The 23,408-nt window shown below is 31.2% G+C and overlaps 3 protein-coding genes across 3 annotated transcripts; 2 read left to right on the top strand and 1 right to left on the bottom strand.

The window, feature by feature from the left end:
- Positions 1 to 410: 410 nt before the first annotated feature.
- Positions 411 to 3,674, bottom strand: NCS54_00908300 (FAD binding domain protein; the record flags this gene model as incomplete). The annotated part of the gene is made up of 6 exons (XM_053154438.1): positions 411 to 441; positions 829 to 1,240; positions 2,621 to 2,671; positions 2,739 to 2,775; positions 3,363 to 3,457; positions 3,512 to 3,674. 6 exons carry the CDS (start codon positions 3,672 to 3,674, stop codon positions 411 to 413), a joined length of 789 nt encoding a protein of 262 aa, XP_053010413.1.
- Positions 3,675 to 4,701: 1,027 nt separating this feature from the next.
- NCS54_00908200 (Salicylate hydroxylase [Stemphylium lycopersici]) lies at positions 4,702 to 5,901 on the top strand (the record flags this gene model as incomplete). The annotated part of the gene is made up of 1 exon (XM_053154437.1): positions 4,702 to 5,901. The coding sequence occupies one exon, from the start codon at positions 4,702 to 4,704 to the stop codon at positions 5,899 to 5,901; it is 1,200 nt and encodes a 399-aa protein (XP_053010412.1).
- A 941-nt stretch (positions 5,902 to 6,842) lies between these two features.
- Positions 6,843 to 8,956, top strand: NCS54_00908100 (Zn(2)-C6 fungal-type domain-containing protein; the record flags this gene model as incomplete). The annotated part of the gene is made up of 3 exons (XM_053154436.1): positions 6,843 to 6,855; positions 6,965 to 7,500; positions 7,556 to 8,956. The coding sequence occupies 3 exons, from the start codon at positions 6,843 to 6,845 to the stop codon at positions 8,954 to 8,956; spliced, it is 1,950 nt and encodes a 649-aa protein (XP_053010411.1).
- Between the last annotated feature and the right edge of the window lie 14,452 nt (positions 8,957 to 23,408).

The following is a 23,408-nucleotide window of genomic DNA, read 5'->3' as shown; positions in this document are numbered from 1 at the left end:
CAACTGCATTCTGCCTTACGCCCAGCATACCTGTCAGACAAATCCTTCAGGATGCTCGGACCGCCTCATAATGACACAAGTCAGCATTTCCCCCCGTTTACACCCATAGTTCCTAAATAAATCTTTGTTGACCAAGATTCGCCTACACGTATCGAGCTGGAGATTCTGGGGCTAGTCTGTGAGGAAACTAAATAGGATGAGTGATAGAATTCCCTAATAGACACACTGATTGTTATGTATTGATGGCTCCGAAGAGGGCATTAGCCACAATAGCAAAGAACATAATCGTAAACATCGATAGATAGTCGAAGGCGCGACGTGGGTGAATGGTAACTTATTCCCACGGTTATGCCGGATGAAAGTTCTCAGTTTAGTCCATTCATCGTGTACAGTACGTAGCACTTACAGTATCACTTGTAACAATCAACACTCGCCGTTTCGCTGTCATATTGCGTTTTCACATGACCAGAGGGTGTTAGCAAGCCTTTCCCTAAATTAGCCGGACCTTGGGCCACGCAATCCCGTATGCGCATCCCTTCATGCCATTCATGGCCGGAGTTCGCGGTATTGCGTATGATGGGTTTGAAATCGTAGGCCGTCCCGTTTTCATGTACTCCTGAAACAGAGGCAGGAAATTCAGAAGAAAAAAACCAGTAGTTGACATCTCTCTGTGCTGTACAACACATGAGCGCAAAGAATCCATCGGTTGCGAAAATTCCGTGAGTTTGTCCGTCAAGCCCAGCGGGTGTTTGATGATCAGATGTCGGAACAAGGGAATAGATGTCTGCTATGCCCGAGTATTCCGGTTGAATTTGAGGGTCCACATACGACTTTCGAACGTTGGACCGAAGGCCGTCACAACCGAGCAAAAAGTGTGCGGTATCTGTCGTCCCGTCCGAGAAGCTCGCCATGACTTGTTGGTCTCCTTCAGTGATTTTCGTAAGGGTCTTGTTGTAGTGAACCTCGATCCCTGCCCTTTGAGCCGCGCCACAGAGCACTTCCATGAGATCAACCCTCCTGATCTCCAACTGCCCACACCCGGTCTGCTTCTTGCTCCAAGACACGAAATCAAGCTCGCCCATTACTGAACCCTTTACAGAATGTAGAATGACGTTGGTACCGCTTGACCCACGGGCCATAAGCTCGTCGTACAGGCCCAAGTCCTTGAAGATTCGTAGGCCATTCGGCTGGAGTCCAATTGAGCCACCGATGGTGGTTGGCTCGGGGTAAGCGTCATAGACTACAGGTGTTAGATTATTACTTTTCTTCAAAAGTAATGCCGCCGAAAGCCCGGTCGGGCCACCTCCAATAATGATGGCCTTGGATACAATGTTAGACTCTGAGAGACTGAAACACAGAGTTGAGGGACCATGCCTTGTTGAATTGGCTCATTTCTAGGAGAAAGAAACAATGCCAAGTGAAAGAATGTCGATGAGTGAGCCAAGATTGTTGTAACTTTGGAATTGAGGATGGCAAGGCTTCTATGGGTGGACGTACACTGTTAAAATACCTTACATTGAGACGGGGGTTGAAGACTGAGTGCGAGATGGCTGTCCAGGCGCGGTGCTTCAGACCATCCGACTCCGGCTCCCAACCATACACCAAGATGACTTAATTTCGGCACTCACATGAACGGCTTAAATTAAACTTTTGCAGGGGCAACTTCGGCTGCCGTTCGGAAAATTTCCCCAAGTGTACTAGTTACGTAGTTCGGGGTTGAGGCTGCATTCACGAATCCCAACACGGAGTTGAACATCCCGGTGTAAATTGTACGTCTTGAACATTAGTACTCTGTATTTCTGTAACATTTCGCCATCTCCCCTCACCCGAAGTCGCGGCTTTAGAGTCCACGATTCTCAATTCAACGGAAAGTCGACTTTTAATCTGACAATATTTCCGGTATCCTCCGGAGTTTTGACTCACCTTGCTCCTTCGTGCAGATATACTGTGCGGGCTTTTCCAGCTAGGTCTCTTTCTACGATAATGTATAGAGCAGGACGTAGAGATTGAACATTCTTGCTCCTGTAAATCTCCCCAGGCCGAGCGACTGTTACGTTCTGCGCGGTCGCTATTCTTCTTCTGCAACTGCTGCTATGACGTCCACTGCTTCGCCTGCCTCTCCCAGGGCTGCCGACGCTAGTTCGCCTCTTTCAGTTTTTTCAGCTACGCGGAATGAAAAGGTAACGAGTGATGAGCCAGCAGCGTCTGCTGGGTCGGTCGGTGCGAACCCGGAAATTCAAGTTCTGGCACCTGATTGGGTGCCAGCGACCGTGACGACGACGACGACGACGGCAATGCCGGCTCAGCACAAGAGGATTCCATTTTATGCTACCGGTACAGTATTATCCAGCTAGTTTACTTCTCCCTCGAATCTTCCCACCGTATCTAAAAAAGAGGTATGGAAACGGCGCCATTACTATTGCAATAAGGGCTAAAAGGGACGATGCCCATCGATACCCCAGCTCTTCATACATTTGATTGCCAAATAATGGGAATGCAGCTAGCAGTAGCAATTAACGAACAGATCTATTTTCCCATTTACGAAGGACTATAGGAAATCCTCTCTCTAGGGCCTGATAGGGGTTTGGTAGGGTTTCTCACCAGCGAAGACATTGCGTACCAAGGAATTGGCCGCGAGTGCGCTTGCGCTGTACAAAGGATACGCTTCGACCTGCCCACAAACTGGTTAGCATGCCGCCTTCTACATCATCGTACTTACTTAGGCCTAGAATTCGTACCAGGAACGTGAAAATACCAGTAAAAATCAGGGCAGTTCTGTTAAATGTCAGTAAACAATCATCGGATCATCCCGCTTCGAACAGAGAAATGACGAATTCCGTGCGACGCAGCCAACAAGTAGCTCCAAGGCAGTTGTCATGAAGTTTCCAGAGCGCACATGTCAAGGAATCTTCAACGGTTGGTACATACCCGAGGCCAAATATGCCAGACCCAACAATAGGCACTACCCAATGCACTGATGCTTGTCCTGACCGTGCAAATAGAAAAAGACCTACAGGTACCAACAATGAGCCAACGACTGCGGGTGAGAGCCGAAATTCAGGCTCGCTGAGGCCTTCAACTCCGGTTTCTCTTGTACGTCTGAAGATCAGCTTGGCTCGTACGCGATACCAAATGGGATCAGTTGTGACACCAAGCAGCATGAAAACCATGAGTCACAAAAAGGACAAGCCTGTTTGGTACAGATTGAAGCCGTAAGTGGTTCCAAATATAAGTGGAAATGCCCCGAAAAACAGGTAGATGATTCCCAGAAGTAATGCTGAAAATACGCAAAGACACAAGCACATCGGTTCGAATATAAGAAGCTGCAATGGTCGGAGCAAGCATTGGCCAATCGCTCGCACGAGGGACTTCTCTGCCGTTTCGATTGGCGCGACCCATCTGTCGTCATTAGTCTCTTGGCAGAGCGTGCGAGCCCTGTTTCTCAATAGGATAGGGTCTGATACGGTTAGAAATCAATACACTAGATGGGACAGTTTGAGATGACGATTACGGTATGTTTCGGGAACTAGAAAGACAATGGCCAACCAGAGAACAGATGACCAGATGATCAGGACATAGTAGGTCCACCGCCAATTCAAGTAATAGTTGATGAACCCTCCTAGTAGAGGGCCTATGCTTGGACCGATAAATGGTGACACGGAAAAGATGGCCATCGGAGCTTGCACCTCATTTTGAGAGAACAAATCCCCTACAGTCCCTCCTGACACAGATAGAAAGGCACTACCCGTGAAACCAGATAAAAAGCGGAAAACAAGCACTGTCGCCATATGCTTCGCGACCGCCTGCGGAATGAGGGTGATGATATATGTTGTCCAAGCTACGAGGTAAACCGGTCGACGGCCGTAAAACTCACTGAGGGGGGAAGTTAACATAGGACCAAAGCTTACACCAAGCACGAAGACTGATAGTCCTACAACCGGTATCATTCTCGAATTGTGGAATTCCGACTGTATCTGGGTGTATGTCGAGGTGTAGATCGAGCTGGCGCAAGTGCTAGTTTCAAAATTGTCAACCAAATGTTGCCTTGACGCTTCGAAGCCAGGCAGAACTTACACACACAAACTAACGTGCGATACAAGAAACACAATCAACCATTTCTTCTGCTTTGGAAAGCTCCGTGGGGACATCGGGTCACTGTCGTCGCTGTGCCAGCATACTTGAAACGGATCTTGCATATTGGGCTGAGACTGGATGTGAAGGTAGGGATTGTGCTTGTGATAGGATCAAACGCCGAGTCGTCTTATGTGACAGACAGTGGGAGGGACCGTCGGCGTTAATCTGAGCCGATGTGTCATTACATACGTACCGCACATTCCGGAGCGGGGGATTACCGACTACGGAAATCATCCGACGGTGACCTCTGTGCTGATCAGCAGGGGACTCGGGTGGAATCTGCTCAAACTCCGAAGCGTGGCTTGTCTTCTTTCTTCTCTCACCATTTCCAATTTCTGATTTCTTTATAAAGCCGACCTTGATTTGTTTTCATCAGCTGTTCATATGCCAAGCAACAACAGAAGTCATCAGCTTTTCCTAACTTGACCGCACTACTACTTTAACATGTCAATTAAGAAGGTGGGCGACAGGATCCTCTTCGATCCAAGACAGCGGTCTAATGAACATCACTAGGTAATCATCATTGGTGGAGGACCGGCAGGGCTGGCCGCGGCGTTGAAATTGAAGATGAGCAATGGCATCGAGACAGCCGTATACGAAATCCGGCCAGAGCCGACCACGCTCGGAGGTGCTGTGAACATACCTTCTAATGGCCTGCGTTTACTGGATCGGATGGGGCTTTTGAGCCAGTTGGAGTTGCGTGCATCCTCCGCCTCGCAGTTGAAGGTGCACTCAATGCGCGGCGCAATTCTGGCAGACCTCGACATGGCCGGTTGGAGCCGGGAACAAACGGGATTTGGCTTCATGCGCGCTCTTCGAACCGATCTCATGGACGTATTGCTCCAAGAAGCCAACAAACAAAACATTCCGGTCCATTTCAGCAAGAACACCACCAAGATTGTTGAAACCGATACGGAAATCAATGTCACTTTCTCCGATGGCACTCAGGCGTCAGCTGACCTTCTTTTGGGCTGCGACGGCATTCACTCAGCCGTGCGTAGGCTCCATGTCAATCCATCCCTCGCACCCGAGTATACCGGCTTTTCAAATATGTTCACCATCTTGCCAACAAGCTCTCTGTCTGAGCAACACAGCTCCGTGGAGCCAGCCCTTCATGGTTTGCTAACAAACGAAGGTCTCCTGGGCGTCATGCCCTGCACCGCGTCTGGTGACCATCTGTACTGGTTCTATTCCCTTGAAGTGCCAGTTCCAGCAGGGGACGATAACCGATCTGGCTGGGAAGCTCATGGTAAAATGGAAGTTGAGGGCTTCAAGGACAGTCTCAAGCGGGTGCTGCAAAGCTCTCAAGGCCCGTGGGCAGACCAATTACGGGAGATCGTCCAGAAAACCGAAACAATCAAGTTTTATCCAATCTACAGGCTGCCCTTGTCAAGCTCCTGGTCTACTAAGAGATGTATTGTCATGGGAGATGCTGCCCACGCCATGCCGCCTCATGCAGGACAGGGAACTTCGATGGCCTTGGAAGACGTATTCTTGTTGTCTCGCCTGTTGAAGGACCCGGAACGACCCTTGGGTGAAGTACTTTCTAAGTACAGCGACATACGGCGCCCTAGAGTGGAAGCTATTGGACGCGCATCGGTAGAAAACGGCAATGTTCGGAAAGACGTCGGTCCATGGGCGCTAAAGATGAAAGAATGTGCACTTGGCCTGGGATTTTGGTTCTACAGAACAGCTGGCCTGCAGAAATGGGGAATTGGAATGAACCAGAAGGACTTTGCCTATGACATAATGGAGGAACCCATCTAAGTCATGTGCGGGGATTTGCATGATCTTCGGCATTGTGAGTGAGTCGGATGGGTGATGGGTAAACAGCAATTGGTATAACCAACAAGGCTTGCAGTGAGGTAAGAGGAAGGGGATCAAGGGTTGAAGGTTACTGCATAAACAAATATGAAGCAGACAGTCGCTGCCCTCAGCTTGGCCTTTGCCTCGGCTTCGGGAGTGAAGAAAGACGAGACAAAACAGCTCTGGATGCTAACCCTGGCGCAATTGGGCCGTGATGGACCATCTCAACCCCTTTTGGTCTACGGGCGCATTAATTTCTGGAGATAGGCTCTTACGGATGTCCGGTCGGCGCCGCCTTTTCCCCCGTGGGGACCGGAATATCAAGGTAGGCAAGACAGTTACTCCGGTCAATAAGTTGCTCCGAGTCGCTCAAAAATGTCCGGCCGGTTGGCGCCGCGGCCTTTCGCCTTGGGCCGTACCCACACTTCCGAAATTATTACGCCGCTGAGTAAATGAATTCACTAGTAAAGGGAGCACGTACGGACTTATCGAAAGAGGCTCGACTAACCTTGCGCAGGCCCTTCGGCGGCCATAATAGAAACGGGGCGGCTGTTGAGAGTATGATAGTGAATTGCGAAATGCTCTCTATTAATTAATCGCTTTGTCTTATTAGTAAATAAATAAGCGCGGCCAGACAGAAGTGTCCCACATCAGCAACAAGACCTCTGCAACCATCTTACCTTCAGTTTTTTACCAGGTAGAAAGACGTGTCCAATGTTGGCAGTGCATCATGAATTCGATGCCATCTCGGCCTCGCAAATCCTTAGCTGGAAACACACGAAGGGCGCCGCTGGCTTGCCTGTTGTGCAGGAGACGCAAGGTCCGTTGCAATGTGAGCGAGAAATGGCCATGTGGCAATTGCGAGTGGGATCAGTCTGAGTGTATTGTCCTTAGTCGGCGAGATGCCCGAAGAAGGTATGTGCCTTTTCTTTTTGCTTTTTCTCCCCCTTTTTTTTTCTTTTCTTATCGAGACCTTTCGACAACAAACCTGGGGGGATGCCATGTAAAAGAACAGAGGAAACAGAAAGACATCCCACTGAATGTTTCCGGGTTTACCCAAGCAGTGTCCAATACCCGCAGCTCCAAGATCCCGAGGCGTCTCCCCAACGCGATGATAATGCCAAAGGCAAAGGGCAGCCAGCTTCCGACCCGGTGCCTACGCCATGCTCTTCCTCATCTAACAAGGCTGGCGACTTCGAGGTTCGACCTACCATATCCGCACAACTCCCGCCCTTCATCTCTCCATTGCCAGTGCGGATACCCGCAGACGACGTCGCGTTCCTATACTCAAAGGGGGCCTTTACTCTGCCGAGCGTCGATTGCCAGAATGCGCTTCTTCGGTCCTACTTTAACTTCACGTACCCACACATGCCCTCTCTGGACATGAACCAGTTCCTCGGGGCAATGACCGCACGCGATGCCAAGCCTGGCCAGGTCAGCTTGCTTCTCCTTCAAGCCATCTTGTTTGCAGGAGCCGCACATGTCTCGATGGATCACTTAAAGGCCGCTGGTTTTCACACTCGTAAACATGCTCGCAGGAAGCTTTTCCAGCGAGCTCGCGTCGGTGGTTCCCAGCTCTCTGGTCCATTTGCGTCCAAGCTGACCCAGAAAACAGTTGCTATACGACTTTGACTATGAATCCGATCGGCTTGTTCTCGTACAGGCTCTATTGCTCATGTCGTTGTGGAACGATGGCGCTGATGACCACAGAGGTGTGAGATATTGGACGGATCTCGCCATCTCGCAGGCTTTCGCCCTAGGCCTCCATCAAGACTCTTCCCAGTCCGTTTTTTCGCCTGTGACACGCAAGTTGTGCCGCAGGATCTGGTGGGTGTGTTTTATTAAAGATCGCCTGACTTCCTTAGAGATGAAGCAGATGCCCAGGCTACGCGATGGAGACTATGAGGTTTCCATGTTGGAAGATGCCGACTTTGACATCGGACCTGTACCAGCCTCCGCCAACATACCGTTTGAGACAATGTGCTCCTATTTCTGGGACGAAAAGAGACGCAGAGACCTTGGAGCGCTGTTTACTGCAAAAGTAACTATATGCCAGTGCTGGGGCGCTTACTTGACCATTCATGTCTCCCTTCACGCAGAGCAGAGAGGCAACTCGACTCTTGGTGGTTTCAAAGCCCTGGAGACGGCCACTAAAGCCCCAAGCAAGCATTCCTTTACCTTTCTGAGGCGCGAGTTGGAAATGTGGCACAAATCGCTGCCCGAATGCTGCCATCTTCGATGGATACGGGGTAACGATTTGTCAACCGATGCCGCCATCACCATAAGCCGCACAGCTTTGCATATGTTGTACCAGTTTCTTGTGCTAGCCATGGAACGCATTTATGTCATGTCAACACATCCAAGGTCACTCCTGGATAAGGAGAATGCGAGGATTTGGGTGCAGGAAGCTGCGCTGCAGATTTCTGATTTAGCCGGCGAGGCGCACGGCGCTGGAATCGACAGCTTGTTGCCCATCTCGGCGACAACGGCCATCACTGCGGCAGCAGGAGTCCATTTGCAGGTGCTCAAGGGTGACATTTTAGCAGATAAACAGATGGCCCGCGACGGTTTTAGACGATGCATGGAGGTGATCAAGACCTTGGCCGACGGCTACGAGCCAACCAACCACGCAAGGAGCGTTATGGAATGGGCTGTCTTAAAACCTATTGACCACACTGTGCAGCCTCAACCCGGTCGTCATGAGCTGAAACCGTATTCACTGCCAGGAGAGGGCATACTCTGGAGCCTCGAAAGGATGGAGGAGGAAGACTGCCAGGTCGAGGAGGCTGACAGCGAGTCTAGACAAGGGGTGCTGAGTATCGGCTCGTCGCCACCAACGAGTTCACTGTCGAAAGCCTCCACAAAGGCAGATTTCAAATCCGGGACTGCCTTTGAAGCAGTGTCTAAGATGCCTCATGACCTGGTAGACATCACGTCGCTTCCCCAAGGATTTGGGTGTTCCTTGGATGAGTTGAATACCTTGTTTGATACTAAGGGAGGGGAGTCGGGTTTTTGAAGCTTCGCATTCCATAAAGAATAGAAACAAAGATGGCTTTTCTCGCAGGTACTGATAGACCATGAAGATTAAAATGAGTGATTAACTTTTTATCTAAAGAAGTTACAAGAGTCGGCCTCTTCTACCTGTACTCAGTGTGCCGATGTCATTGGCAGCAGGCTGTTTGTTGCCTGACGCTAATAATAGTATAGCATTTACGCTGACTGTAAAGTTATTCACAATGGTTATAATCCTTGCCCTTGACAGCTTTCCTGGTCCCGCAGCACTACACTTGTATTACGTACCGGTATATCAGAAATACAAATGATCTCAAATTAGCCTGAAGTCAAACCTTAGAGGTGTCACGGCTATGACATAGGCTAGGCGGGGAAACCTGGTAGAATGGTATAACTAAGCTAGGGACCGAAGGGATTAAACTTTGCTCCTATCGGTTTAAGGACCGAGTATTAATAATATTGGTCTTACCTTAGATTAAGCTCTAGGGATATCAATCTAAAAGGTACCTTAAAGTATATAAAATACCTTTATTTATACTTTCTTATATAATAATTACCTTAGCTATTAATATAATATAGTTATATTTAATACTATTTATATATATTATTAGATATAACTAATACCCTTATTTAAGATAATATTAATAACCCCTTGCTTATAAACTTAGTATAACTGGTTTATCTCTTAGAAACTTATATAATTATTATAAATAATATATTTATAATTATTATTAATATTAGAATTAAGTTAATTATTATACTAAAATATATTAATAAGTTTAAATTAAATATAATTACTTATTAAAATTTATTAAAAATATATTATTAGAATTATTAAATTAATTAATAAGACTAAGGGACCTAAAAATACTAAGATTAATAAAAATTAAGATCTTTTAATAAAAAATAAAATAAATATTAACATACATAATAAGCATGCGTCGCAGGCAAGTATGCGTCGCACTATACTATATAGGCAAAAATAACAAAACCTTTAAGTTCTAAAACTAGGTATAAAATAGTTAAAAACCTAAATAAAGTATTTCTAGCTATTTAACTAAAAATAAAACTATATAGTATTTTTTTTAGATTTTTAAAAATTACCCTTTATAAATAAATAGCAATTTATACAGTATAAATAGGTTCTTTTTATACTAGCTTAGTAATCATTTTTTTTAAAAATCTAAGAAAAATATTATAGCTTTTATATTTAATAAGAAGTCTAACTCTCTAGTTTTATTCTATAAAAGCTTAAATTAAATTTTAAAGAATTCTTTTAATACTTTCTTTTAAGGTAAAAATATATATAACAATCGTATATATTCCCAAGGGATAAACCAGTTATGCTAGGTTTATATTAGCAGATAGAATAATCGCGCTATACTTAAATAATAGGGGGTATTATATCTAGTAATATACTCAAAGGTATTAAGTATAACTAAGTTATATTAATAGCTAAGATAGCTATTATATAAGAAAGTATAATAAATATATTCTATATACTCTAGATATAGCTTATAATTATAAGTTATGGCTTACGGTAAGTTATAAGTCCTTCTATAAGCCTAGGTTAGGCTTATAGTATATACTATAAGTCGCTAACCCTAATTAGTTATCTTTTATAGAGGCATATATGTCCTAAGTTAGTGCCATAATATAATATCCCCTCTCTATTAGTTCTTATCCTTAAGACCTTTTCTTATAGCTATCCCCCCTTAGTATATAACCTATATCTATAAATATTCCGCTATCTAATATAATACTAGAATCTAAAGCTATATATAATCGCAAAGTATAAGCCTTTCTTATTAAAAATACTAAGTTCCTTATTATACCTTATAGCTATTATAAGCCGCGATAATTAAAATACTAGGCCAAAGAAGGCCATAAGTATTATGCCTAGTATACCTATTAGGGTCACTAATATAATAATTATAAGGTTACCTTCCTTAGTAGTAAGTTTATTTCTTAATATAATAAGGTTTATTTTATATTAAGTATTTATTATTAGCTAATTATCTTACTTAAGAGAAGCATTAGTTAAAATAAGAAGAGGAGGTTATAGAATTAGAGTTAATCGCCCTATAGTAATAGGTAAATAAGTAATTAAGTTATTTAATATATCTTTATTACTAAAAGAAATAATTAATTAAGTAGGGTAAGAAGATACTTTATTATAATATTAAGATATTAAATAAGCTAGAGGCAATAAAGAATATAAAGTCTTTTATAGTAATAAAGGCATAGCTAGTTAGAGCTATAGATATTATTAACTAGGGCGAGCTCCTTAATTCTTCTGCTATTAATAAAAGTATTTTAAGAGTCACTATATACTAATAAGGTATTCTAGGGGCTCTTAAGTATTTTCTAAATCTAGGTAGTTTTTCTATTTTATAAAATATATTATTTTATTATTAATTTTATTTATATTAAGGATAGCTTTTATAATATATTCTTTTAGTCTATTAACTTTTACTTTTAATTTATTATTAGTTTTAATAATAATAGTATTTATTAACTTAAGTAGTAAAATATAAAAGATTAAATAGAGCTTAACCTTAGGAGGTAAGTCTAATTTATAGTTATATTTTAAGATTTTTTACTTAATTTTATAAGGTCTAATATATTTATAATTAAGTTTCTTATTTTATTATTTTATTTTAATATTTTTTATTACTAGTAGGACTATATCTCCCTCTAAGAAGATTAATCTCTTAATTCTTTTCTTATTAGCATAGTTTATTATCCTATTCCTAATAAATTTAAGTTTTATTTTTATTTTCTTATAAAGGTTTTTAAGCTAGTTATTAGTAAGGATTGCTTTAAGATTAATAATTATATCTCTGGTTTATTAGTAGGTATCTAGGGTAAATCTAAAATTAGTATATATTAATATAATCTTTATACTTTTATTTATAGCTATATTATAAGCTAACTATATAGCTAATAGCTTTTTAACTTAGTTAGTTTATTTATAGTTAATATAGCATTAAAGGTACTATTCTAATATTTAGTTTATATATTTAATCTATCTATTTATCTCCTTATAATATATAATAGAGAGTTTATAGTTAATCCCTAAGTATCTTATAAGGCTTTATTAGAATTTTAAGGCAAATAATAGTTCTTAATCTATAATAATTTTAAGTAATATATTATATATCTTAGTAATATAAAAATAGAAAAAGTAGGTGAATTCTTTTATTATTATTAATTCTCTATAGGGTATAAAATAAGAAAATTTTATAAGTTTATTTATAATAATAAAAATACTATTATAGAAGTTTCTAATAGCTAGTTCTTTTAATAGGGGTAGTTTAGTAATAAAATCTATAGTAATAAAGTCCTATAGTTATTATATAACTAGAAGTAGCTATAGTTTTCTATAGGGTTTATAGCATTATGTCTTAGTTTTTATATAGAAGTTATATTATTTAATAACTATTAAGATGGTTTTTTTATATTAGGGAAGGTAAATATTATCTTAACTTATTCTAGGGTTTTATTAATTCCTTAATATCTATATAGCAAGTAGCTATATATTTCGCGTATTAGTTTATAGTATAATTTATCTAGGACTTATTATTTATTAGTTTTCTTATTATCTAAGAGTTATTTATTATACCGCTAGATATATCCTAAGAATAGGTTACCTTATTTTATTATATAAGTAATTATATTAGTTTAGTAGGGTATCTCTATAGCTCTATCCTATTTATAGGTTAGTAGTTTTCCTTATTTTTAGATATACCTATAGATAATATAGTTCTAGGTTTATCTATAATATTCTTCTAGGAAGTTTCCCTAAAAATATTTATTAATATATTATATTAGTTATTCTAGGTATTTATAGTTTATATTATAAAATTATTTAATAATTTATTTCTTATATTCTTTTTCTAAGAGATAGGTTTATTTTTAGCTTATTTATATAGCTACCTTATAGTATCTTTAGCATTAAAATATTCTTCTTTATACTTTAACCTAGAGTTTATAGTTATTATAATACTATTATATAACTTAGGTTATTTTCTCTAGGTTTCTATAATATATAACTTAGTAATAATAATAATTAAAGATAATTTAAAATATTTTATTAGGGATAAAGAGTTTCCCTTCGTAGGTCTATAATCTATCTTTCCTTTATTAATATCCCTATGTATAATTAATAAAGTCTATAACCTATTATTTATGTTTCTTAATAAGTATAAGGTACTTTAGTAAGAGTATTAGTTTTTATATTTACTTAATAAACTTCTATTTAAGGTATCCTTCTAGTATAAGATATAAGAGTTATTCTTTAGCTTTAATCCTTCTAATATCTAAGTTAAGTTATTAGCTAATAGCATCTACTCTACTATTCTTTATTCTTTTAATATAGATAATAATATAATTAAATTCTAAAAGGTATTGAATATATTATAGTTATTATTTACTAAGTTCTTAGGTTTTTGCGAAGTAAGTAATATTCTTATAATTAATATATATTTTAATTTAATACTTACTTCTAAAAAGGTAATATTTAAACTTTTTAAAAGTATTAATAATTATAAGGAATTCTTTATTATAAATAAAGTAATTAAGTTTTATTTTATATAACTTATAAGAGTAAAATATAATTAGATATAAGAGTTTTTTATTATCTTATTATCTAATCTAAGCTCTTAGCGCAAAGTCTAAGGTATTTATCTTAAGTTTTATTAATTAAGATAAATTAAATATCTTAAGTATTAGTTTACTTAGGATAAATCCCTTAATTATATAAAAGGCTTCTTATACCTTATTCCTAAATATAAATATCTTATCCTTTTTTATAAGGTTAATTAATAATACTATGATTTTCTTAAATTATTTAAGGAATCTATAATAGTAGTTAGTAAAACTAAGGAAGGCTTATATTTCCTTAATATTAGTTAGTTCTTTCTAGTCCTTAACTACTAAGATCTTTTTAGGGTCTATATATATCTTATTATAAGAGATAATATATCTAAGAAATTCTACCTCTAAGGTATAAAACTTACTTTTCTTAGGTTCTATTAATAAGGTAGTATCTTATAGTATTTATAATACCTTATAGATATATTCTATATATTCTTTTTTTATTTTAGAGAAAATAAGAATATTATCTAAGTAATATATAATAAATATATCTAGGTATTTTTATAGTATATTATTAATTATTTATTAAAATATAGCAGGTATATTAATAAGTCTAAAAGGCATAATAAGGTACTTAAATAATCTATACTTAATATAAAAAGTAGTTTTCTATTTATATCTTTCTTTAATCTAAATAAAGTTATAGGCTCCTTTAAGGTTAAGCGCTATAAAGTATTTTATTCTAAATAATTAATCCTTTAGCTTATTAATAAGGGGTAATAATATATAATCCTTAATTATAATAGCATTAAGTATCTTAAAGTTAATATAAAGATAAAGCTTTTTATTTTTTTTCGGGATAAATATAATAAGGTATTTAATAAATAACTTGCTTTTCTTAATATATCCTTTTTATAATATTTCTTTAATATATTCCTTTAATATTAGTAATTATATTATATTAAGTAAGTAGAGTTTATTAAAGCTAAGTTATTTCTTATTAATAAATTTAATTTCTAAATTATAATATATATATAGTAATAAGCCTATCTTAAGTTTTTCTATAAAGAGTTTCTTATAAATCTAATATTAAAATAAGATATTCTTAAGTTATTTATCTTTTAATATTTTCTTAATTTACTTAAGGTTCTTTTTTAATTAATAGAATTATTATATAATATATATAATTATTTATTAGTTCTATTATTTTTATTTATTATAGTATTTATATTATATCCCTTTAGGTAAAGAGGTATTTTATATTTATCTCTACCTAACTTCTCTAGTATCCTTAATAAAAGTTTAAGATCTTATATTATTTCTTAAGTTATTATTTATTATAAAGGGTATCTTATTATTAAAAAAGAGCACTTAGCTAATTCTCTAGTTAAAATATAGGTTAAATTAGTATAACTATAGGTACCTAAGTATTAGGTTATAGCCTTTTATAAGTATAATATTAAATAAGATTTCTTAGTTTTTTCTTTTAATAAAAACTTTAAGGTAATTAATCTTACTATTAATAACTCTATTATTATAATTAAATTATTTTCCTTTAAGGTTAATTATTATATAGGGCTTTGCCTTATACCTTTATAATAGCTTAAGCTTATTCGCTATCCTTAGGTCAAATAGATTCTACTTAGCTTTATTATCTACTAAAGTATATAGCTATTCTCTCTTAACTTATACTAGTATTTTAAAATATCTTAGGTTTATACCTCCCTTTATAGTATATAGGGCCCTTTATAGTATTATTAGTTATTCTTTTGCCTATGGCTCTTTTATAGGTAGGTTTCCTAGTTTTTTAATAATATATAGCTAAGGTAGTTATATTTATATTTACTATCTTTATATACTTTATAGTTATATATATTATCTTAGCTATATAGCTAGTCTTAGTATTATTATTCTTATTCCTATCTTAGGTTTTTTTTATCTTCTAACTAGGTTATTAGTTACTAGTCTTCTAATTCCTTTTATTCTTCTTAGCTAACTTGCTTCTACTAATCTTTAATTTTATAGATAATCTACTTATATTTCTAAATAGCTCTATATAGTTCTTCTTTATACTTAGCATATATAACGCTAATAATATTATATTAATAAAATACCTAATAGCCTTCTATTTTATATTATATATAAGGGTTATTATTAGGTTATATTAATAGGGCAATAAGAAAATAATCTTACTCTTGCTTCTCTTCCTAATATTCTTTGTATTAGTAGTATTAATAAGATATCTATAAGATACTAGGATATTCTCTATATATAGGATATATCTATATATTATTTTATAGGTTAAAAGGTACTTCTTAGTATTATAGGTTTTTAGCTAGTTCCTTATAATAAGCCCTAATATAGATTTCTTACTTATATACTATATCTATATATTTTTATGCGATCTAGATATACCTTTCCTATAGGCTATTCTAGTATTAGTTATTATTTTTATTATATAACTATAAGTAGTTTTCTTCTATCTATAGTTTTTTATTATTTTTTTAGTATTTTTATTATTAAGGGCATTCTTTATATAGTTCTTTTTATAGCCTCTAGGCGTCTTATTTAAACTTAGTTTAGTTTATATTACTATTACTTACTTTAGCGGTCTAATTATTATATAATAGCCTACTATATTAGTTTACTTTTTATTATTTATAGATTTTATTATATTCCTATAATACCTTAACCTAGTATTAGGGGCATAGAGTATAGTTATATTATATAGGATTATTTTATCTATAGTCCCTTTAGTAAACTATAGTAGGTATTAAAACTTATTTCTTTTTTTTATATCTTATAATCTACTTCTTATAAGGGAAGCTTTCTATAGTAGCTTCTTAGAAGTTAGTTTATTTATTTATAGTTAAGGGTACTTATTATTTCTACCCCATTAGGATTAACTCTTATTTAAGTTTCTTAATTACTATAATAATAACCCTTCTACTATTTATTATATCTAATATAAGGTTTTTTTACTTTATTAATTCTAAGAGTAATTATTAATATATATCTTAGGTTTTCTTTAGTTATTCCCTTATGCGCCTTATCTAACTATGGGCTACTCTAGTATCTGGTTTTTATTTATACTTATCTTTATCCTTTCTTATTAATATATTATATTTATTTTATAATATTATAATGAGTTTAGTTATTTATAGTATAGTTTAGGGGTTCTTATTTTCTTATTAGACTTATTATACTATGTTTATATATTTCTTACCTTCTAGGAGGGATTATTATTAGTTTAGCTAATAATATCCCTTCTTAATATCTTACTATTTCTTATAATAAACCTTCTTAATATAGTTTATTTTATAATAATATTAGCATTTTAGGCTATAATAATCCTATTTATCTTTTTATATAGCTCTAAGTACTATAAGGCTAGCTTTAATACTATAGGAGATATTATTACTTTTTTTCTTTTTTTAATTAGTATTAAATTATAAATTATTAGCCTTATTATTATTAAACTTAGGGTTTTATAATTTCTTTTATAAAAACTATTAATTATTAATCTTAATTACCTTATTAATATAATTAACTAGGTTATTAAGTTAATTTTCTTTATAAAGTTTTACTTAAATTTCTTTTTTAAGTCTATTAAAGAAAAATAATATTAAGAGTTCTTAGTCCTAATTAAGCTTTAAGGCGAGTTAGAGATACTTTATTTTATATTCTAAGGCTAAGTAGGTTTATCTAAGTGCCTTAATTTCTCTTTTAGCTTATACCTTTTTATTAATTATCCTAAATATTTCTTAAAGCATAGCCTTAAAGGTCTTAAAGCTAGAATAGAGGCTAATAGTCTTAGGTAAGAGTTTAATAAATAGGGTAATAAGATATTCTTTTATAATAAGTTTAAACTAGGCTATAGTATACTTAATAAGTTATCTTATAGTATATTAGACCTTACTAGATATTAGGTTAAATTATATTAGGTAATAGGTTATAAAAGCCCATAGCTATATAAGAAAAATAAATAGCTTATAAGCAGTCTTATTAAACTTCTCTAGGGGATCTAGCTTTAAGATTTCTCTTATATCTTTGCCCCTTATAGTAGTGATTATTATATTATTAACTTCCTAAATATTATTTATATATTAGGCGTTTTATATTTACTATATTTTACTTATTCTCTTAATTAAGTTATATATGCTATTTATTTTAGCGCTTATAGCGATAATCTAAGCCTAAAGTTATTTAACTTTATTATTATTAGAGCTATCTATATTATTTATATCTTTGTCTTAGTTAGCTAGGGCTAATACGGTAGGTTAGTAGTTAATAGGTAGAACCTACTAGTAATTATTTATAGAAGCTACCTAGGTAACTATTGCATTTAATATTATTTAAAGTAATATAAGTAATCCACTAAATAAGAGCTATTAATATATAATAATTATATATATTCCTAAGGGATAAACTAGTTATACTAGGTTTATATTAATAGATAAAATAATCGCGCTATACTTAAATAATAAGAGGTATTATATCTAGTAATATACTTAAAGGTATTAAGTATAACTAAGTTATATTAATAGCTAAGGTAGCTACTATATAAGAAAGTATAATAAATATATTTTATATACTCTAGATGCAGCTTATAATCGTGAGTTACGGCTTATAGTAAGTCGTAAGTCCTTCTATAAGCCTAGGTCGGGCTTACGGTATATACTATGAGTCGCTAACCCTAATTGGTTGTCTTTTGTGGAGGCACACATGTCCTGAGTTAGTGCCATAACAATACAAGTGCGACGCATACTTGCCTGCGACGCATGCTTATTATATATGTTAATCTAATTTTAAAGATTAAAAATTTTTTTAAAAAAGGTTAAGTAGTTAAATATTTATAAAAAAAAATAAAAAAAATTTTTATAAAATTTAAGAAATACCTAAAATATAAGTATTATATATATTATTATTAAATCTAAGAAAAAAACAATAAAGACTTAGATTTTACTTAGATAATAAAGCTTTTAAAGCCCTAATAATTATTATATATCTTAGCTATAAGTATATCTTATATAATAAGTTTAGCTTTAAAATACTTAAATCTAATAGCTATTAAATAAAAGTTAATAACTTAGACTTTTTAAATTACCTTATTATATATATCTCTTTTATATTATAACTTATATTTATTTTAATAAAATAATTTATTAAAGAAATAAAATATACTAACTATAGCTAAAACTTTTAATATAACTTTTTTCTAATAACTTTTAAAATAAAGATCTTATATATCTTTCTTATAAATTAAATATTATATAAAATAATAAGGGTAAATAATTAATTAATAATAATAAAGATCTTCTTAAGAAAAAAAAGCCTAAAGCTCTTTATTCTTAATTTAATTACTAAAAAAAATAATAATAATTAAAGGTCTAAGGCCTTTAATTCCTTTTTTATATATAAGAAAATAGCTACTTAGAGTTATATAACTTTTTAATTATATTAAGGCTAGTCTTATTTTTCTTAAAAAAGCTTTATATTTCTTTAAAGTAATTAACTTAAGCTACTAAGTAAGCTATTTTCCCCTTCTTTATAAACTACGAGTAATTAATAAGGGTAAAGAAAATAATTAATTATATAAATAGAGGTATCTTTAAGGTTTAAAGTATACTTAGGGATATATAATTAATATTCTTAGAAAGTCTTTTTATTAATTTATATATAATATATATAATATATAAGTATTATATAATTATATTTTATATAATTAAATAGAGAAGGATTACTTAGTCTTTTAAATTTATTAGTTTTAAAGTATAAAAGGGCTAATCTTAAGGTTAATTATTAGTTTATATTAATCTTATTATTATTAAATAAAAAATCTTATTTTTATTAAGGGGGATAAATATATATTTTTAAATAAGTAGAAAAGGGGCTTTATATTTTAATTAAATAATTAATATAAGTAATTATAAATAAAAAAGAGTTTATATCTTTATATCTTAAAGAAAATAAATAATAGGCTAATTTATATATAAAATATAAAAAAAGGTTAATATATTATTTTTCTCTTAAGAAATTATTTAGCTTTTTTAATATATATAGAGAGTAGCTATAAATTATAGCTCTTTATATAGAAGTTATTTAAATATATTACTTTTTTTTTATATATTTTAATCTTATATATATATAACTTTTATATATTTCTTATTTTTTCATTTTTTTTTCTTTTAATTTTATTATTTTTATTTATACTTTTAATTAATTAATTTATTATATCTATATAAACTTTTTATAAAATCCTTATTAATAAGTAATAAAATATCCTCCTCTATATTTAGACTCTTACTTAATCTTAGCTTTTTTTTATTAACTTTTAAAAAAATATTTTTTCTTAGTAAAATAATTATAATAAGTTTAAGGTAATTCTTATAAAGGCCTAGATAGCTAACCTCCCTAGGGCTAATTCTTATATCCTCTTTACTCTTAATAGCCTTTCTAATTAAATAATTAAATAAGTCTATAAATACCTTAAGGTTTAGATTTATTTTTATTTTACCTTTAATTAAGATAATTTTCTTTTATATATTAAGCTTATTTTTAATAATATAAGCTATAAGAACCTAAAGGTTATTATAAAATATTTCTTTAATTATTATAGCGCTTTTAATATAATTATAAGAGAGCTTATTTAATTAATATTAAATTATTCCCTTTAGACTATTTATATCCCTATTAACTTTATTTATCTTTATAAATAATTCTTTAAGTAATTAATTATTTACTTAGAGTATTAAAAAGCTTTTAAGATTACCTTCCTTAGGTTTTATAACTTTATTTTTTATTAATATTATTATTAATTTTACTTAATTAATATTAATTAAAATAAGAAATATATTTTTTATTTCTTTTTATTTTATATCTTAATTAAGGGTTTTATAGGTAAGAAATATATTAATTATATTTAGTATTAAAAGCCTTATAAGTAAGAATTTTTATTTAGGTATTAGCTAAAATCTATTATTAAAGGTCTTTTAAATTAGCCTCTATAAAAAAAAGATACTTTAAAGGATTTACTTAATAAGGTTAAAATTAATTAATTAAACTAAGTATTTTATTCTTATATTTCTTATTTATACCCTTTTAAAAATAAAAATTAAGAATAAGACTATTAGCTTCTCTAGGGAATATATTAATTAACTCTTAATAAAAAGGTTAATTTTTTTAGGTTTTAAAAGGGAATAGATTTTAAGTCTTAGAAGTTTTTTTATTAAGAGATAAATTTTAAATATAATAAGGTATTATTATTTTTATTTAATTAATAATAAGGTTTAATTTTATATTTATAATTACTTTTAATTAATTATTTATTTCTTATTTTTTATTAATTTTTTTATTAGTCTTATTATTTAATTTTAATTATCTTAAATAAGTTATATATTAAATTTATTTTTTATAAAATAAGAAATTTAAGTATTATATTTAAATTATTATAAATAATATTATTATTATTTTTTAATATATCTTACTTATTTTAAATAATATTTTTAATATCTAAAATAATATCTCTAATATTTAATTGAATGATTTATATATCTTTTATAAAATAAATACCTAAATTTATTAAAAACTCTTATAATTATATTATAATATTAAAACTTTTTTTTTTATTTTTTTTCCGTCATTAAAAACCTAAAGGTCTTTATAGGTTTTTAATATTATTTTTTTTTTATTTTATTTTAAAAGCTCTTATATTAAGTAATTTACTTAATAATAAGACTAAGGAGTTATACTTTTATATATATTAAAGTATTTCTCTTTAGATATAATATTTTAATTTTTTTATTAAGATTTTCCTTTTTATTATTTATTTTATTATTTTTATTATTATTTTCTTAGTTAATTATTTAATTAATTATTAATTTTTTATTTTTTATTTCTTATATATTTTTTTTAATTTTATTACTTTTTAGTTTTTTTTTCTTTTTTTTAAGCTTTTTAAGAACTTCTTTTTTATTTAATTTTCTTTCTTATTAGCTATTTTTATTTTTTATAAATTTCTTTAAGTAATCCTTATAAATAAATTTAGTAATCCTATAGCTATTAAGTATCTTAAGTTTATAGTAATTTACCTTATTATAACACTTAAAAATATAAAATAAGTTATATTATTTATATATTATTTTTATTTTTATTAATATATTATTTAATTAGGGAATATTAAATCTTAATATTAAATCCTTAACCTTTAAAGAGGTTTTTTTTAATTTATAAATATTTTTCTTATTTTACTTCTTTATAACTTTTACTCTAATTATATTAATTTTTATTATATTACTTTTATATCTTTATCTTTCTTTTTAAGAATCTTAACCCTTATAAGAATTAAATCTTTAGCTATTAATATTTTATTTTAATTAATTAATTGCTAAGTAAGAAGATTAACCTCTAGGGGGTATATAAGCTTTTATCTATAAATAAGATAAAAGGGGGAATATTTATATAGCGCTTTTATAATTATTTTATTAATAAATAATATTTTTTCTAGGTTATTATATTATCTTAGCTTTTTTTCTTTTTTTAGCTTCCTTAAAGCTATAAAAATTAAGTAATATTTTCTTTTATTAATATTATTAGCTTAAGGTTATATAGGAATATAATAATATATAGAATTCTTAATTCTTTAAGTAAAAATAGAAATTCCTTTTAAATTTAGGTTTATTATTTAAAATTATTATAGAAATTATATTAAATTAATAAATAAGGTTAATTATAAAGCGCCTTAGCGCTTTAGTTATAATTTTTTTTTAAAAGAATTACTTTTTTTTATTTTATTATATTATATTTTACCTCTATAAGGTACTTAAACCCTTAGTTTAATAATATATACTAGTAGTTAAAATAGACCTTAATTATAAGATTAAATAATTTAATATACTAAATAGCCTCTAATAGCCTCTAAGGAATATAGGCTTAATAAGTAAGATAATATTATATTATTTTAGAAACCTAGTTTTATATATTATTCTAGAAGTATTTCTTCTTTATAAGGTTATAAGTTACTTCTTTACCCTTATAGCTATTATTAAAATAATATAATTTAATTAATTTCTTTTATATCTCTAGGTTATTTATTACTAATATAAGTAAGTTATATTCTTATTTTAGCTATTTCTATAAATATTATCTTTAAATAAAAAAAAAATATGTTTTTAAATTATTATTATTATAAGTAAGTTAGACCCTTAGGCTTTTTAAAGGTATATAGGTATTTAGCTATATCTTTATATTCCTAGGAGTAAATATTATTTAAGATATTAGGTTTCTTATTAATATAAATTATATTAAGGTAAAGGTTAATAAAGTCCTTAATATCCCCTTTAACTTATATATCTAATTAATTAGATAATCTTATATATTTTTATAATAATTTATTAGCTATATAATTTTTTTTTTTAGGTATATATCTAATTATAAAATTAAAGAAAAAAATATAATTAATTTATCTTAAAATAAAGAAATTAGGTATATTATTTATTTTATTATTAATTTAATAAACTAATACTTATAAATTAATCTTAAAAATAAAAGAAATACTATAAATTATACCCCTAAGGCAATAAAAGGCATAAAGAATTACCCTATATTTTTATTATTATATTATATTTAGTTTTAGCTAGATTATATAATTTAGATTTAAATTAAATTAGTTTTTATTTCTTTTTAATTACTTATATTAAAATATACCCTTAGCCTAATAGGCTTATATTAATTATAAGAATTACCTCCTTAGCTTCCTTAGAGTAATTAAAAGAAATAAAAATTAATAGAGCTATAACTTTTTTTTTTAATATTTTTATAGCTTTTTTTTAATTTAATCCCTAAAAAACTTAATATCT

Source organism: Fusarium falciforme, chromosome 7 (genome assembly GCF_026873545.1).
Source record: "Fusarium falciforme chromosome 7, complete sequence".
NCBI lineage: Eukaryota > Fungi > Ascomycota > Sordariomycetes > Hypocreales > Nectriaceae > Fusarium > Fusarium falciforme.
Note: the sequence above shows the minus strand (reverse complement) of the source record. Positions and strands in the feature narration are given on the sequence as shown.